General features: G+C 55.2%; 1 protein-coding gene across 1 annotated transcript in view; it reads right to left on the minus strand.

Annotated features, from left to right (window-relative positions):
• Positions 1 to 18064, minus strand: part of LMX1A (LIM homeobox transcription factor 1 alpha) — a gene marked incomplete at its 5' end in the record, with an annotated part of 44231 nt that extends 26167 nt beyond the window's left edge. The window contains 2 exons of the mRNA XM_082484701.1: positions 17185 to 17371; positions 17989 to 18064. Of these exons, the coding sequence (XP_082340827.1) occupies positions 17185 to 17371; positions 17989 to 18064 (263 nt within the window). The remainder of the gene's footprint in view (positions 1 to 17184; positions 17372 to 17988) is intronic.
• Between the last annotated feature and the right edge of the window lie 281 nt (positions 18065 to 18345).

The raw sequence follows: 18345 nt of genomic DNA on the forward strand, positions 1-18345 counted from the left end.
TCAAATGCAAGGCATTGCTGGAGGGGGGAGGCAGCAAACAGCCCCACGCGCCAGCATCTCCCTGTGAAATAGCTCAGCGGCCCCATCCACGGGCTGGGGAATCGGCAAGGAGGGGCTGGGGCCCCCTAGCAACCTGCAAACATCTTTAGGACAGCTCACGGCCGGAGCGGAGAGTCTGATATACGCATCAGGGCAGACTGGGAAAGCACGATAGGGCAGCACCTCCCTTGCTCTAGCGGCTAAAAGTCCTCCTGAAGCTGCTCCCCGAGCTGGGGCGAGCTCAGCAGGGGCATGGGACTGCCCAAGATACCCACGCCACAGCTGCAACGCGCCCAGGACCTACTGCAATAGTTTTTCCAGAATTTCATGGAGAGATGGAACTGTGGCAGAAGTGGAAGCAGGGCTTCTGCACTTGTCTAGAAAAGGGCGCTGGATGCAACAGGCACCCTCGACCCACTGTAAACAGCCCCGTTCCTGGGCTGCTCCTCCAGGAACTGCTGCGGCTTTACAATGCACCTTTGGATGTAACAGGACCCTGTTTTGCTCCCTGGCACTAGTCACTCGTTACGGCAGCGTGTAAAACAAACCCTTCGATAATCTCGTTTTCCAGGTTGTAAACTCACTCGTCGGTCGCCGGGATAAGGACGCGCGGGGGCCTCGCCTCACCACGCTATGTTTCTAATGATCTCGAGATCCTCAATGGGGAATCGTGCCCGGTTTCTGCAAACTATTATCTAATCTAATTCCCTCCATCCCATTACTTAAGGATTTACAACACACAGCCTCCCCTGAAATGGTTTCTGGTAAATTCTTTGAAAGCTCTTCTGGTCCTCACATCACCGTCAGGGTCAGACACGCATTAATGGCAAAGCATTTACGCACGGGGTAACTCGTTCCCTGGCAAGCGAGTTTGTTTATGCTTTTTAAATTCAGGAAGCAATTAATAGTTGCCACAAAAGCAACGTGCTTCTTTTGGGTGAGGGCCATAAAGCCCTGACTCGCCTTAGGGAATTCGGATGCCTCCATCTCAGCAGACACCTTCCATAAGCGTGGTGGTTGCAAGATAAATCCTAACGCTGCATAACTGATGCTAGGAAATCTTCACACACTTGCTAAGCCAGAGGGCTGTGACTCTGGCTTCCCAAGCCAGATCCAGGTGACTGTTTTGGGAAACAGCACTTCCAACATCAAGAAGTCAAACAAACACAAGACCCGAGCATCTTCCAGCTTTCCCTACAGCCAGAAAGCTGGAAGTGCTCCCTACTGAAAGGTAGGGGATGGCTTCACTGAATCCCGTGACTCAGGGACCACTAGCTTTAAAAACCAAAAAGCCAGAGATAACACTGCGGATGAAGCCAGGCTCCCAGCACAATCTGGAGATCTGATGGGGCGTCCTGTAGAAATCTGGAAAACCCTGGTCCCCAGAGCTCAGCATCCTCTGCTCACACCAGAAACCCCGCTCTCCAGAGCCCAGCATCCTTTGCTCGCTCTGAAAACCCTGTCCCTAGACCTCTGTTCACACCAAAAAACCCCAATCCCCAGAGCCCAGCAACCTCCACTCACACTGAACAAATGCAGCACCTGGAAAGCAGAGGCAGAAGCATCCACCCCGTGGTGCTTCTTCCTTCCCGACCAGCATGGACATCTCCCGGGGAGAGAAGATCCACTCGCTGCCTCCCACTAAACACATCAGCCTGTTGTAGAGCTCCCCTGGTTTTAGGAGACAAGCTCCCTTTCCATACTGGCCCCCTTGCAGCCATCAGAAAGCAATGATTTCCAGGCTTAACCCTCTGTGCTAGACTTCAACCAGCTGCAGACAGGCCCGTGCATATCCTCTTCCTAATCCTTCACGCACGATCCCTAGACAGTCCCTGGCTTTTATTATTTTCTGGCAGGAGAGAGCACCACGTTAACCCCCGTGTGCAGGCTGCAGCCCGAGCATCTCTCAGCACATCCCAACTTGGGTCCAAATTATAAATGAAACATTCGTGTAACAGGAGAACTGGCGAGGGCCAATTGCCTGTTAATATTTTAAACCCCCGCTAATTCTTACTTAACGACCTGTCCAAAAAGCCCCTTCTAATTGCTTGATACGTTTATTTATTGATAAAGACCGTGGGAGAATCTTCCCGTGGGGATTGCCGTGCTTTCCTGCGGGGAAGGCAAGGGACAGGGCAAGCAGCAGCACCACTGTGCTGGTTGTCCATTGAGACAAGACCCCCGCGCTCCTCACCTCTGCCAGCAAACCTGACCCTGCACAGCAGTTCTCTTCAGGGACAGAAGATGAAGTCCTTACTGGGAGGTATTTTAAGGGCACTGAAAGCAAGGGAATGTTGTCTATGTGTATGCTGGAAGCTCCTGTCCTTAGCATGATGCCATAAAAGTCTCAGGAGATGGAGCCGCACCTGATGCACAGGCTCTGGCTAAGGGACAGCGGTTTCCAGATGTGGAGACAGTGTGTCAGCGGCACATGAGAAACCCTCACGGGGCTGCAGGACAGATGCGGGCAGGGTTTGCATCCCAGAGCCACACCGATCCCAGGAGCACACCCTGCCAAGGGGAGATCCCAAGATGCGGGCTGCAGCCTCACGGGCTGGGAGCAAAACAGCCTCCATCTCCACGCCTGAGCTTCCGAGGTGCCCGAGGCTTTACCCCAGGAGGGAGCAGAGCCCCGCGAGGTGGCTCAGTGGCCAGGCGAGGCTGCAGCCAGGAGCCGCCCCTCCAGCCCCGAGCTCAGCGTTGACCTTGAAGCACGGGGCGAGCGGCTGCCATCGCCGGCATCATATGATCCGTTACAAAACGCGACAGGCCCTACTTAGAGGTTACACGCCGCGGGACAAATTTAACACCCGAGAGTGTTCCCGATCCCACTGGAAGAATTCCTGGCAGGGGCTCAGTAATCGCCCACTACTGTAAGTGGCCAAGTGCCATCGCATCAGTTCGACTCCAGATACACAAGGACCTTGCTCCTCGTTTCTGACGGGAGAGACGCTTCAGCTGATGGATGACACCACGCAAGATGATGAATCCACCAGTGGCAGATGGGCCTTGAAGCAGAGAGTAAAGGGAATCTGGAAAAGATGCTGTTCCCAAAAGCCTTCACTTGTTTGAGAAGGGTATTTAAGGGCTGCAATTAAAAAGTTGCATTGAAGGCAGCCTGACTATGTAGCTAGGAGATCCATGAACAGGTCCCTGGGGAGAAAGATGCTATGGTGGACATCAGAACAAACAGATGAAATGGAGGCATTCTCAAAGGATGTCCAGTCCACAGAGGCCAATGCCTGTGGACTTCCTAGCCCAGCCATGAGAAAGAATGACTCAACACCAGGAGACATTGTCCCTCCTGCCACCCTACCGGCTGTACACAAGCTCTTCAAAAGCCACGCTGGCTATTTTCAGAGGTGAAGCGGGTGGATGCTGCTCTGAAGCAGAGCCCGGGAAAGGCACAGGGCAGGCGGGGTGGGAGAGCCTCTCCCAGCAGCAGATCTGGTCCCAGCTCAGCAGTGAGCCAGACCCTGCCGCTCCCTCCTCCTCCTCCTCCTCCTCCTCTCCTTCCCTTTCCTTTCGACCGGCCCCAGCCCTGCATTTCTGGAGCGGCAAGAGTCGGCTCTGCCGATGCTGCTGAGGGGCCCCAAGCCAGCCCTGGCTATAAACTCGGGATGAAAACATCAGTTCTGAAACACAGCAACAGGAAAAACAGACAGGCAGGCACGTGTGCACGCACGAGGACTCCTGTAATCTGGAGATGTTCTGATGTTAGCAGCGAGGTTTGTGATAACGGGCAATTTGGGGTGCCTGCCTTGATCTGCAGGCTCTGATCTCAGGGAAGGGGGATGCTGTGCTTCATTAGGGTGAGCTCACGGTGAGTGGGACAGCCAGCGTTTCATTCCAACCCCTGTGAACACAAATCTGGGACCCGCTGCTCCTGGTTCGGTTTGCCCTCCAGCCTACACCGAGAGCCCGGCACTGTCCCAGCCGTGATGCTTACAGGAGGGAAAGGAGCGTCGCTGTGGACAGGCAGGTGGGGATGCTCAGAGCGGGACAGCGTTGGGTCAGGCTGCGGGTGGCCCCAGCACCTGATGCTAAGAAAAGACCAGGTTGGGAGCGCCAGTGTGGAGGCGATGGACCTGGGTCAGACCAGCGACAAGACGACAGAAAACATCGTCGAGCCAGCGGCTATTTTTATCTGCAAGGACCAACACTTAATACTCTCCTATCTCCCACAAAATGTCACTTGAGCTCCGGCAGAAAGTTTACACCGCTCACAGACAAGGGCTGAAACCTGAGCATGTAATCCCTGCTCCAGTCAAAAGTTTTAGTGGGATTCGCAGCGTCTGGACGGGGGAAGATGAGAAAAAAAAGCAAAAAAACCTTTCCCCTGAGAAATGATGGCTGGGGCAAAGGAGCGACAGGACAGGCAGGTCCCCCCCCGGCACTGCATCCCTCTGCAGGGTCACCCTCCACATCTGCAGGACACAAGGGACCGTGCAAGCTTTGGGGCTATGGTACGGTCTCCCTGCAAGCTCAACTGGACTTTAGCTAACCTAAGAGGGTCTTCAGAAGAGGGGGGAATGGGGAAAGCGAGGCGCTCACCACCCTGCTCACTAATGGCCATAGCCCCCGGGGAGATGAAGAGCTGAGAGGAGGGGGGTGGATGGGGCAGAGCCTGCAGGAGGGTTTTGCGGCACATTGGGGCAGGATACCCCATCGAGCTGCCAACTGCCACCCCTCTTGGCAAGTCCCCCTTCTCCACTGAGCAGCCTTAATTACTTCAAACACCATGTCCCCGGCGCCCCCCCACCTCCGCTCCCACCCCCTTCCCTCTCACTGCAAAGCCTGGACCCAGACACGCCTGGGGCACAAGGAACAGAGGCTTCCCTCACTTAATAAAGGCCAAGGTAGAGCAACACCGTTATTAACAGCAGCCTTCCCTCCCTCCCCCCCCTTCCTCCTCGCCAACAGCGGGAATATTGCACCAGTAATCCCAGGGGAGCACCCCAGCGCTGCCCCGACAGCGGATGCAATAAAGTGGCCCCTCCAGGCCCCAGCGCTGCCCTTTTATATTGTAGTGAGTGTAAATGCCAGCAGGGTCCTCCCCCAGGTCCCCCCTTACATAGCAAGAGGCATTTAGTATCACGGAGGGAGGGATGGATGGTTACCCCCTCCCCAGTCAGGCATGGGATAGCTGAGATTTAGGACAGCATCCTCCAGGCGGAGCAAAAAAAAAGTAGGGAGCAAAAAGCTCCAGGCTGGGACTGAGCCGCGATAAAACATGCTGTGGCGGGGAGCTGTCAGGTGTGCTCAGAAAATTAGGGTACCACGTTAGGGGCTCGCACAGAAATTTATAGGGGGCGAATTTTGCTGAGGACGAAATGCATGAACTCACGGGCACCTTGCAGCTGCCCCCAACCACCCCCAGGTGGCTTTTTTTCACATCACGCTGCCTTTTCCAAAATGAAAAAGGCTGGCCAAAGCTGTTAGGATGGAGGTGCGGGTGAGGAAAGGACCCAGCAGAGGACAGAGCTGGGCAAGCCCTGCTGGGCGCCGCAGCCCCCGGGAATTGCAGTGGGATGCTGATGAAAGGGGCAGGGGCAGGGTTTCCCAGCAGGACGCGCAGCAACTCAGCACAAGCAAATAATGGATATTGACGGGGAAAACCAGCTCTGCTAGCCCCAGAAATCTGCTCTTACAGCGAGGAGTGGGGTAAAAAAACCTGGGGAATATAATGCAGAGGAAAAATCCGCATTCCTGAGATGGCTGAGAAGTGATCACATCTATCTCCTTCCATCTCCCATTTCTGAAGCATCACCAGCCAAAAAATTTTGGTTGATTGGCCGTGGTTAAAGCAAACAAACACACGCAAAAAATCTTATAGCTGAAACTTGAATGGTGTCCACAAACATCTTGCATATTTTCAAGGACACTGAGGAAATACACATTTTTTTCCCCCCTTTTTGTGGACTTAAAAAAAAATGCCCCAAGGGAAAAAGTCATTTAGAACTACTTAGGAAACACAAAGCATAGAAAGCCTATAATTATTTCTCTGCCAAGGGCTTGTCAGTTTGAAAATCCCCGCTCTTGAACCACTAATCCTTATGGAAAAAAAAAAACGCAGCTTCGGCAGGATGCGTTGTTGGTTGACTTTTGCTGCACTTTTCCAGTGAGAAGGCAATAAAGGGGAAGACGTAGATTTGGGTTTCGTTTCATTAGCGCCTTTCACCCACAACGCACCCCATGCGCTTCCCCAGCTGACCAAGGAGACCTGCAAAGCATCGCCCCGAGGTGAGGCCAGTGGCTGGTCTGTGTGAGAACGGTGCTCTGCAGGTGTCAGGCCGGGGAGGGAAGGACCAAGGCTGACGTTTGGAGGCAGAAGTGCCTGAAACAGGAGAAATAAATCATTTCAAGGTGGGGGCATATGTACTTTAAAAGCCAAGGATTCAGGGAGTTCCTGGGATTTTTGTTATGCGGTTAGAAATAGCATAAAGGCATTATTGGCAGGGAAACTGCACTTCTTCTGGAGGATGGGGATGGGCCATCCCAGCAGAGCAGAGTGGATTTGGGATTTCCAGTTTAGCAGCCAGATTCATCACTTCATGTCACCCTGCCTGGATAAGGATGGATGGCATCAGTACCTCTGAACTTGGTTGGCCATGGAGAAACGGTCCCATGAACCTAGTTTGTGTCCCCACCAGCATCAAAGCATTGACCATGTTTCTTCCATCTTCACTCCAGCCGTAAAGAGCTGCAGTTTCACCACAAGGAGAGGAGGAGAAAGGCAAAGCACTGGGAGCAGGCAGGAGCCCAGCGCGCTCTGCCAGAGGTAGTTCCCACTGCAAACCTGTACTATGAAACTAAAAATGGGGTCCAGCAGAGATCCACAACACAGCACATCTGGGGAGAGAGCGCTTCTCCCTCAGCCCCACACCGTCCAATTGCTCTGGGTCTCGGCTCCATGTCTCAGCCCGCCAAAAAAAAAAGGTGCAAAGGTGAGTTTAGTGCTGCGGAGGAAACTCCTGTAAAGACCCTGCCAAGGGCACAGACACTTTGGCTCCTGCTTAGACCCAGCTGAAGACTGCCAGCGTGGGCACACCAGCAACCCTCCCCAGCCTGGAGCATCTCTGGCGGGCGCTGCAAGAAGCGTGTTACACCAGACAGAGCGGGTGAGCCACCCGGATCCTGCTGCACCCTGGCAGCCATCCATCAGTGCTGCCTGGGTCTGGATCTGCAGAGCAGAGGGCGTCCGTCACACGCACATCTTGCACAGCAGGGGTCACAAAACCTTGTCCTTGCCACGGGCAGCTTTCCCCCTGACAAGGATACACACCTCTCTTCAACCTACTTTCCTCATGCAGAGCCCTTCACCCATCTCAGATGTCTTCTCCCATTACTTTCTCCTAATCCATCTCCATAACAGAACCTCCCATCAACGTGGGTTTTAATGTCCCCAAGGTAATGTGTGCAGGAAGCCTGCTTTCTGGTTAACCCTCCTTCCTAGGGCCAGAGCTGAAACAAGCTCAGACTCAAGAGCCCAACCTACCAGACTTTAAGCTTCATTAAACTTTTAAGCCAGTCCGTTGAGGTTGCTCTTTCAGCCTTTCATAATTACGGATGCAGGAGGAAGGAGGAACGTTCACCTGAGCAGGCATCAAGAAGATTCAAACACTTAATGGCTTTCCTAACCAAGCTCCCACATCCACATCACTGTTTAAAAGGATCTGCTCGATACCACTCCAGCGCTCTGCCCGGCAGCGGAGATGCTGAGATATACATAATTCAGTATTTCAGTTCTCCATCACCAATCCAGCTGGCCACCCATTTGGCACAAGCGCGGCTCAAGACACATGAGCCTGAGCCATCCCACCACACTGGAGACCGCAGGTGCCCAAGCCAAGAGGATGGCTGGGTTCACAGACACGGTTCAGGTGAGCACTGTGCTCCCAGCTCTCCCCGCAACCAAGACCTGGGTTTCAGCATCTCCATCAGGCAATTCAGACCTCGGCTTGGCTGAACCATGTGCTCCAGAGGAGCCTACAGAGAGCGGCACGCAAGCAGAGAGGAGACTGCCGCCCCATCCTCAACACGCAGCGCAGGGCTGGGGTCCTGCGCACCCAACATACACGCACCACAGCTGCCATTCCCTCCTCTCCCGTTGCCTGCAGGGTCCCCTCTAAGATCAGCAATGGAAAAAGATGCCCCAGAAGTGTGTTGTGGGGCAGTCCCCATCCGGGCTTGACACAGAAGTCATTGGGTGGGAGTTTTAGTGTTGTGCCTCAAAAAATGTCCATCTCCACTATCAGCACCCATGAATATATTCATCCGACAGCATCAAAGTCACCCTTGTGGAGGCAATTGCGAACATTTGCCACGTTGCTTTTCTCTCCTCCTGTTTAGACCCATTACTGCAGAGGTTAGTAACATTTTGCATAGCTGACACTGTTTTCCAGGAATAAAGACTTAAACAGAGCTGGCAAATCCCAGAAATTTTGACAACCAAAGCATCCCTATGTTTTTACGATGGCAGGCGCTGGAGGGAAGAAATGAAAATACCAACTCTTTCAAATAAAAAAAAAATGCTGCAACTGAGAACTGTCTTCAGGTCCCTTAACCGATTTCCCTCCCCTTTCCAAATTTTTCCTGCCAAATGCTTCCCTGAGCTTTCAATAGCAAAGAAAAAATTCCCGCCTCCTTCTTCCTGCTTAGCCGCCTTTGGCGATGCTATGCAGTGAAAAATCAACACATAATGTGGCTCCTCTGGCCCCAGGCAGGGAAGAAGGAGCCCTCGGTACACACAGACTCCAGGTTCATCCAAGCAGCTCTGCAGCACAAAACCAGAGGAGAAGATGCAGCACCCCAAAGAGATGAAATGCATCCAAACGGTCCCAAACAAACTTCTTTTCCGGGAATCACCCTTGCCTCTTGTCGCGCATTTAAGGGGACCTTGCCCAGAGGGATTCCGGAGGCTCGCCACCCCACCGTGATGGTGGTTATCATTCCGGAGGAACAGACGTACCAGGGGGGAGATTTTGCACGGTGGCGGCGGGGGTGGAGGACAATGGGCCGAGGAGTGATGGTCGCGTGAAAAGGGATTTGTTCCGCTGTCAAGGACAGAAAGCTCTCCCTAAGAGCAGCGTTAGGAAATGAAGGCCACAAGGGAAGGAGAGGGGTAGGGGAGCAGCGAGAGACAATGTACAGATGATGGCGACAGGGGGACAGCTGGGAAGGATCAATGCCGAGCCCTGATGGGCTTGCAAAGCATGAGTACCAGGCGAGGAAGCTTCCTCCGGCGTGCTCTGCCCTTCGAGGCGTTTGCCCCGAGGAAGAGCAGGATGCCTCGGCGCAGGGCGAACCTTTCGTCTGCGGCCATGGAGCCCCAGCGACTCTTGGATGAGGGGAAGCATCGCTGCCTGCCGGGATGTGCCGGGATACAGAGGAGAGCCTGGGAGAAGCTGGTATCTCTGCAGCACAACCTCTTGGTCACCTTTGGTCAAAGGTAGCCCAAGGTAGAACACATAAAGGCAAACACAACAAAAATTAGGCAAAATCCGGGGAGAGACTGAAAATTCATGTCCAACCTTCAAACTCACCCAGCAAAACGCTCAAAGCACTTGCAATGATGAATAAAGTCTTTTTTAGCTACATTCATATTTCCAGCCCCATTTCATGGGTCAAGGAACAAAGCTTCAGCTCTTTTTCCTGCGTTCAGCCGTGGCCCATCGTAGTCAAACCAGGCCCCAAATGCAGGAGACCTGGACCCAACCACAGGATTGTATCTGCGGGTGTGGGAAATGTTAAGCTTCTACCGAAAACAGGTAAGATACATGCAAGCACACAGTACCGTATGAGAAAATAAATTATTTGCATTGAACACAACGCGATTTCAGCCTTGTATTGAGAAACGCACATGCCACCCTCCTGAAAAATCCAACCTTTGTGGGGAAAAAAACCACCATTTTCAGATAACCAGCCTACAAAACATGAAACACCTGGAGGATCCATGATAAGCTGAAGAATTTGGTCTTTAGTTAATAAGATCCCAGCAAAACAGATATGCAAGAAGATACAAAGCCCCCCAGATAAACAGAGACCGGTGCCACCAGCCCAATGCTGTGCCCCTACTGCCAGCACAGCCCTGGCATGACACCGCTCAGCCTGCCCCGCGCCTTTCGCAAAAGCTTGAGGATCTGTCCGTCCGTAAATATTTGGGGTGGGAAGCCAGGGATTACAGAACTCCTCTCCTGGGCAACCAAGGTTTGATGATCTTAAAGAAAAAAAAAAAAAAACAAACCACACACACACACCAAAAAAACAAAACCCCAAACCTCAAACAGAGCTGCAATGAGATGCCTGCCGGTTTCACAGAGACACACGAGACAACCCATTGCCCCTGAGGACCAACAGCACCAGGAGAAGACACCCGGGGACCAGCTGGCTTCCTTCTGCCCAGGGAGGATTGTTTTCAGGTTAAAAGTATTGAGGAACAAAACTGAAGTTTCAGGCATACTGTGACTGTAGGCTTTCACGCACGCCGGGGCAGTGTTTGCCGTGTCAGGGAGCGCTGTTAGTTCCACACACACACACACCACCACCACCCCCCCCTTCTGAAATCTCTTTACAAAGACACAGAAATTCAAATTTCTCATGAAAACACATTTACGGAAAAAAATATTATTATTTTGGATCAACCCCAGTATCTCACCCTAATAAAATCCAAATATTTTCTCCCTGCTTTAAAGCTATTCTTTACTCCTGTTACAGAGGAGATGCTTTATTAAATGGCAGGCAGAGGCACAGTGCCCCAGCCCAGGTCCCCTGTCCCCATGCCGGTGCCAGTGTCCCCACCCCGTGTTTGCAGAGGGCACGAGCCAGAGACAAAACGGAGCACAAAGGGACAAAGACCATCATGAGAAGAAACCATCCGGGACATGGGATGTATTGAGTACTCCTCCTTGGCTGCACACCACGGGGTTCACCAGAATTGGGGAACCGTGAATTCAGACCCAAACACGATTTAAACCGTTGGGTTTCCCCCCTCCTCAGCCAGAAGCAGGAGTTGCACCCTTGCGAGCAGAAGGAGAGACCACCCCTCATCCCCCAAAGTCCCCCTTCTCCCCCTCCAAGGCAGAGGGTGCTTCGGAGCTGCCCCGGCCGCACCCTGGGGTGAGCGTGCGGGATCAGAGTCAGAAACCGCTGCGGGTTTGGGTATGTTGAGGCCACCCCACTGCCGCCAGCAGGGCTGGGGACAACCGGCAGAGCTCAGCCTCCCCGGCTGCAGGCAAATCTCCCCCGCGCACTGGCCAGTCCCTGGCGCGGTTAACGCCCAAGACCACCACCCTTTGCGAAACCAGCTGGGGACGACAGCAGCACAGGGTTTAGACCCTGCCGGGAAGCTCCCCCAGGAAAGACCAAGCAAGAAACCAAATTGTGGGCTCTCTTAAATCCGCGGCTCGGCAAATCCCTCCCTGCGCCTGGCGGCTGCGAGCAGGTGAAGAACCGGCGAGGCGAGGGCTGGCGAGCCGGGGCAGGAGAGGACCCCAGCTGTCTCTCCAGCTGGTGGAGACAAAATTCTCATCAAACCGAAACAAACCCCCCTTTCTTCCCCCAGCCGATTCCTTCTCAGCGCCTTCATCAGGATTGCAAAGACCTGAAGTGGTTCCCCCAGCTCCAAGCACCCTGTCAGGGGCTGATCAGGGAGCACTGTGCCATGGGGGGAGAAAGAAAGAAAGAAAAAGGGGAAAAAAAAAAAAAATCATTGTAGGTCCGAAATAAGATGGCAGAAACAGCGGAGGGTCCCAAAGATGCTCAGGTCCCGTCTCTGCCAGCACCAACTCACAGCCTACAGGGTCCCAACCACCAATGAGCAGGAGAAAGGGTGACCCCAAAGCCACCCCTGTCCCCACCACGGAGGGACAGATGATGAGTATGTTCGGCTGCCTGACTCCCAAGCTGCCAAACATCGCTCCCTTCCAGGCCTTTCTATGAAACATTAATTGTAAGACACAAATCTAATTAAGGGCAGAGAGAAGGGGCAAGATGCCAAATCTCTTCTCTGCTCCCTTTGGAAAGGGGGAGCCCCATGAGCAGGAGGACAAGGGGTGGCAGAGACGGGGACAGGGTGTATTTTGCTCGCCTAGTGTTTCCACCACGGATGCCACAGCGGCCTCCATAACACCCCTCTCATTGCTGCATCCCACTGCTTCCCCACTTATCCTCCCCACTGGCACAACAAGGCAACTTAAAAAACAAAGGACCGGTGTCTGGTTCCAGCCCGGCAGTACCCACGACCACATCCCCGGTGGGGTTAAATCCAGATTCAGCTGCCCCAGAGCTGCACTCATCCCAGCCCGCAAAGAGTCGGCACGTTTCCTCCAGGAGCTGTGGGAAAGGGGGTGAAGACAAAGAGGGGTTTCCTACAGGAGACTAGGTGCTCAGTGGGGACGGAGAGCAGGCAAGAAGGATGGGAAGCGCTTGAAGAAAAGGTTGAGGGATGGGAAAGGAGAGACCAGCAAGAGGGACCAGCTGCCACATGCCCTGCTACCCCATCCAGACCAGCCTGACCACCCCCAGTCCCTGGCCAGTTGGAGAAAACCAAGTTAGCACTGTCGTCTCCATAGGACCCCCTACAAGAAGGGAAAAGGACCTCCAGAGGACATGCTGCACTGTAGCTGGGCTGACCCGTGGTTCTCTGGGGGGGCCATTCTCCCCCATCAGCCCCAAGAGGAGCAAATGTCCCATTTCTCCAGGCGAGAGAAGGCAAAGGACTGTTTATCGCCAGCACAAACTCCCCAGACCATAGGAAGTCTCCAGCCAGTGGGACCAGGCTGCCCTAAAGCATTCAGCATTGGTGTCACCTTATTCGTTCAATCCGTTTGGGATTTATCCCCCTCGCAACCCTTCTGGGCTGGGGAAGCAGCGCCACGGTTTGCAGCTAATTGCACAATTACATTCATTACCCACATTAAGCAAGATAAACAGCCACCATGCTTCAAACCTCTGCCCCTCTCTCCTCTACAGCGGCAGCTGCCAGACGAGCCTCCAGTGGGTGAGACGAGGCTGCGCTGCCCTGAGCCGGGCAGATCCCACCTTCCCCTCGAGCCGGGCAGATCCCACCTTCCCCTCGGGCAGAGCCAGCTGCGGTCTGCTGGGACCACGCTGCTAGGGATTCAGGCTCATCCCTCATACGACGATGCTGGGTGTGATTTTAAAACCCAACACCGATGGGTTTCTTCACACGCCTTTTCTTTTGTGCACGTTCAGAGCCTGGAAGGATTTTTTTTTTTAAGTTTTTTTTTTTTTTCTTCCCCCTTCGCAGCCGGATGAGCCCCCCTCGTTTTAATCCACAGAGGAGGAGGTGGAAGCACCCACGCAACCCCATGACTCCGGGAGCAGGGGATTTCGGAGCCAAGCAGAGGAGCTTTGCAACGACGGCGCAAAAGCTGGCAACAGCACAGAGCCGTCAAGCCGTGCGAAGACAGGGCGAGCATCACACAACTGCCTCCCTCGGCCGGGGAGCCCGGCACGGCGGCGGTGGCTCGGGGGCCGCGGCCGCCCCTCCGCTGCCGGCGCCCACATGCCAGGCCTGCTCCGAGATGTGCTGGCCATCTGCTCCTGCCAGCCGGGGCTGGGGCTGGGGCCGGGGCTCTGCGCCGTGGCTGGGGACGTGCCAAGCCGTCCCGCCGTCGCCACGCTCCCCAGCTGCGCCCCCCGTCACGACCGCACCGCTGTCAGAGCTCCCGGCCCCCAGAACCGGCCGGCGGGGTTCCTGCACGGCAGCGGCGCTCGCGGTGGGGCTTGAGGATGTCCCCGTGGCTCCAGGTCCTCCCTACGGCTCCGGTTATGCTTGCCCCGTGTAAGCCCACCGTGAAACACCTCTGGGCAAGTGGGGCTCAGCCATTCCCATCCTCATGTGGATTTTAAGCCTCCGGGGCAGCCCCCTTTGCAAGCCCCACTCTTCCCATCGCTTCCAGCATCTCTCCCCATTTATGGCCACGTTTGACATTGTCGCCCCCCCCCTCCCCAAAATCTGCCACCACAGAAGCCCATCCCCCTGGTCAGCAACGCAGGGGCCCCACGGCCGGGGCGCGTCCCCAGGGCCGCCCTTCAGTCGGGGAGCCGGCCAGGGCGAAGCCTGAACCTTGTCATAGTTGAGACTTATCAGGTTTGGACAAGCGCCGGGGGCTGCCGCGGGATTCAGGATGTTCTGTAACGAACGTCCTCTGCCCCAAATAGACGCCGTCCCAGGGGCACGGGCTCGTGCGGTCCCTCCCCAGGAGCCCTCCCCACCAGTGCGGGGGAAACTGGCCCAAGAGTGACCCCCGGCCGGGATCGCTCTCCGAACCATCCGTGGGTCCTGAGCCACAGCCCTGGGCACCCCAAAGAGATGCCGAGACCCGGCCCGACATCCCCGGTCTTTAATCCATCCCTCTCCAGGTCCTCTCCCAAGGTCTTCCTCTTTATGAAAGACAAAGAAATGTAAAACAGCTGTTTTAATAAATGATTCCTCAATTTCTAGAGTCCGGCGAGTCAGATGCTCGCTTCAAACCGTACGTAACACTTTCCACGGGTGTATTTATAACTAAAGGCATAACTCTGCCGTCTCACGCTCTGCCATTAACCCTCTGCAGCCTTGTTACAAACGGAGCTCAGAGCGCTAAGATACGTGTCAGAAAATACTGCACCTACTCATCTCTGGTAAAACATCCCAACAGTCACCAGCTGGAAGAGAAATCCCTTTCTTTTGATTTTTTAAAATAAAATAAAATTAAATTAAATTAAAAAAAAAAACCAAAAACACAACAAAAACACCAACACCATGACACTGGCAGGTAGGATCCCCACCACTTCCCCGACATCCCCAGCACCAGCGTTTCACGCGCGGACACCTCAGCCGTCCCACCCGGCGAGCGCCGCTGTGCCGACGGAGAAGCCCCCTGAGCCCGGCTCCGCTGGCGCAACTGCCGGTGCCGCGGGAAGGATCGGCTGCTTCACACCGTCGCGCTGCACGAGGAGTGTCAGTCGCCCGCGATAATTAACCAGCTTTCAGCTCGAAATAATTAGCTTGGTACAAGAGCAGCGGCTCTTCCCCTGCATGTTGCGCATTGAAAGCCCCATCATCGGCACCGTGGTGGAGGCAGGCACGGTGCTCCTGCATCCTGGCCCAGGGAACGAGCTCAGCCCAAAGACAGGATGGGTACTTTGGGCAAAGAAAGAGGGTTTTTTGTTAAAAATGGAGTCATATGTAAAGCTCCACAGCGCTGAAGGAAACGGCTCTCTGGGACTCTGCCTTGCATCCTTGCTGTCCCCAGGTAAGGAGTCGCACTGCCGGTACGATGGAGGGAGCAAGGACATGGACCTGCAGCCCCATGCCAAAAAAATAAAATGAAATAAAATTCAAGGGGAAAACAGCATGAGAGCAAGGAGCAGATGAGTGCAGGGAGGGGAAGAAGCCAGCAGCAGTTCAGGGCTAAAACCATCCCACCTCAGGGAAACCGCCTGCCGCAGAGCCCAATCTCCGGCTCAAGCAAAAGTTACCAACCCAAACGCAGCTGGGAAATAACCAGGATAAACGGTGCCACCACCGGAGCCTAGGAAATATTATTTGTGGCTTTTTTTTTTTTTTTTTTGCAATCATCCTTGTCCATCCCAACAGTGAGATGGGCACAGCAAGAAGCCAACGGCAGCACCGATTTCTTTCGCGGCCAAGAGACATAGGAGGAGGGTTTCAGGTTGGAGCCGGCTTCCAGTGCTCAGAAGCCGCAGTGGAACACGCAGAGAGTAAACCCACGCATGCTGCAAGCTGGAAAGGCATTTCTGCGGTAATAATCACCCCAATTTCCCCTTAATGCTCCAAACAAAGGCACTGATAAAGTAGAAAATTTGAATTAAATTGTGTTGGAAACATATGGGAACCAGTAGCCAAATTTTGACAGACAAACAGGCAGCACACCCTATCTCCACAAATTTTTGCCTAAAAGAAAAAAAAAAAAATTCTCATAACTCAGCTCTCTCCTTTCCACTCTCGCAGCAGCTAATTCTTCCGCTCTTTCGTAAACATTTGAAAACAAGGTCACGCGCACAAATTCTGCTTTCAATTTGCCTTGTATCCATAGTGATTAAACTCAGACCCACAATACGGGACTTAAAGGAAAAAACTTTAAAAAGGCCTGGAGCAGGGCTAGCCCCCTGCATGCTCGCCGACCCGCCAAAGGCCAGGGACGAGAGCATCGCCCATGACAGTTTTCTCATAAAACAGCGACCTGGGAATTAAATTGAAGGACTCCAGCATCCATATCGGCATAGTGAAGGATCCAGCCCCTCATCTATACTCTCCTCGAGAAACAACCAGCCCGGAGGCAACACAAATTTAACGGCTCCGAAACCCAGCCACGGAGCGGGGTCCGGCAGGGACAGCAAGAGAAGGATGAGCAGGAAAAAATGAAAGCAGTAGCAGATGAAAGACTCAACAGCCTTCTCCCCATTCCCAATGGAAAGTTTTTTCTCTAAAAAAAAAAAAAAGAAAAATAATTTTCTCATCATCTTTTCCCCCCTCAGCCCCACACTTGCCAAAGGGGAAGTGTCAGGACTGGAAGCTTTAACCACCTACATCCTATTTCCTGCTCCATCACAGCCCCAGATATGGGAAAAGCCTCCAGTGTGTGACAGCAAACACTCTGAATTCAGCAGGGCCTTCTCTGGTCGCTGCTGAGTGCCTCAGTTTCCCCACCTGACCGGGGGGAGCAATAGCATTGCCCTGCCTGTAGGGATATTAGGAAAATAGCCCCATCCAGGACCGGGTCAGGGAGAATGTAACGTTCCTCCTGCAGACGCTCAGTAGGAAAATAAAGCCAGAGGAGACGGGAAAACACTTTGCCCCGTCCCTCCGCAGCCCCAGGGTCTCACAGGCTCCTGACAAAAGGCTCCTAAAATTCCCGAGGCACAAAGCGAGCGCAACAAAACACCTCTAAAAAGGAGAGAACCGGGGGGTGCGAGGAGGCTGCGGGGGAGAAGCCCAACTCGCCACGCAGCACCGTAAGGCTGACGCCTCCTGGGACACACGGGGCAGGGAAAGCGGGGAGCTGCAGGGGGACACCCAGCCCCTGGTCCCCCACGCTTTCGGCAGGGCGCTGGGGCTTTGCGGGCGGTGGGAGCAGAGCGGGGCGAGGGGGGCTGACCATGGGGGGCACTTACTTCTCGTAGTCCAGCTTGCAGTAGAGCTTCTTGTCGCGGTAGAAGCAGGTGGTCTGCAGGGGCTCCTTGCAGGACGCGCACTGGACGCACTGCTCATGCCACAGGCTGTCGTTGAGGCGCAGCAGAAACCGGTCCGAAATGACTCGCTGGCACCCTTCGCACACCGACTTGGGGGTCGCGGCTCTGCCTGCGGGGAAGGACCCGGGGGACCGGGGTGGGTGGAGGGAGAGGTGGACGGGGAGACGGAGAGGGCGAAGGATGGACGGAGGATCCCGCTGCTCTCGTCTTCCCCCACGCAAGCTGGTGGGACGGGGGGGGCCGGAGGGTGTGCGGAGCGCTGCTCCGGGATCCGGGGGAGACCCGTGCCTTAGGGGAGCTCCAGAGGGGGGACACCGCCCCCGATTTCGTTCCTCTTGGAAAGGCAGCGGCGAAGCCGCAGCTCGGAGAGAAGGCGATTGTTTGAAACCGATATTAAAACGAAGAAATAAAATAAAATAAATTATTTATTGTTCGATACGAAGGAAAGGCCTTCGTTGCACTGGGGGAGGGGGGGGGCACACACAATTTAATACAATCGCGGAACGAAACGGGAGCGGGGAAGGCGGGCGCCGGGGGCACTCGCCCGGCGAAGGGAGCGGCGCGGCGCCGGGCAGGGCTGCGGGCAGGAGCGAGCCGGGGACAAGCTGTCCCCTGGACCCCCCCGGCCCCCCGGCCCTCCCCGTGCCCATCGCTCGGGGCCCGCCCGGCCGCGCCCCACCCTTGGAGGGGGGTCCCCGGGAGAACGAGCGGGGTGACCCGACTTACCCAGCAAGGAGGAGAAAGGGGCCGCGGGGTCCAGGGCGCTCTGCAAACTCTCCTCCATCTTCAGCCCGTCCAGCATGGTGGGGAGCCGGGCCGGGCGAGGGGGCCGCGCCGCCCGCCTGCCAACACAGCCCGGACACGCCGCGCTCAGCCCCGGCCGCCGGCCCCGCCGCCCCCGGCCGGGGCTTCCCCGCCCCGGCTGCCCGCCCGCTCCCGGGGCGCTCCGCTCCCCTCCGCCCTGGAGCCGAGAGGGTGAACCCCCCCCCAGGCCCCCCGCTCCGCCTTCGCAGCCGCTGCCCCAGGCGGGCTCGCAGCGTCCCACCAGCCCCACGGCCCCGACGTGGGGGGCGGCCGGTCCCT

The sequence above is a fragment of the Vanellus vanellus genome (assembly GCF_965231255.1).
Source record: "Vanellus vanellus genome assembly, chromosome: 5".
NCBI classification, from domain to species: Eukaryota; Metazoa; Chordata; class Aves; order Charadriiformes; family Charadriidae; genus Vanellus; species Vanellus vanellus.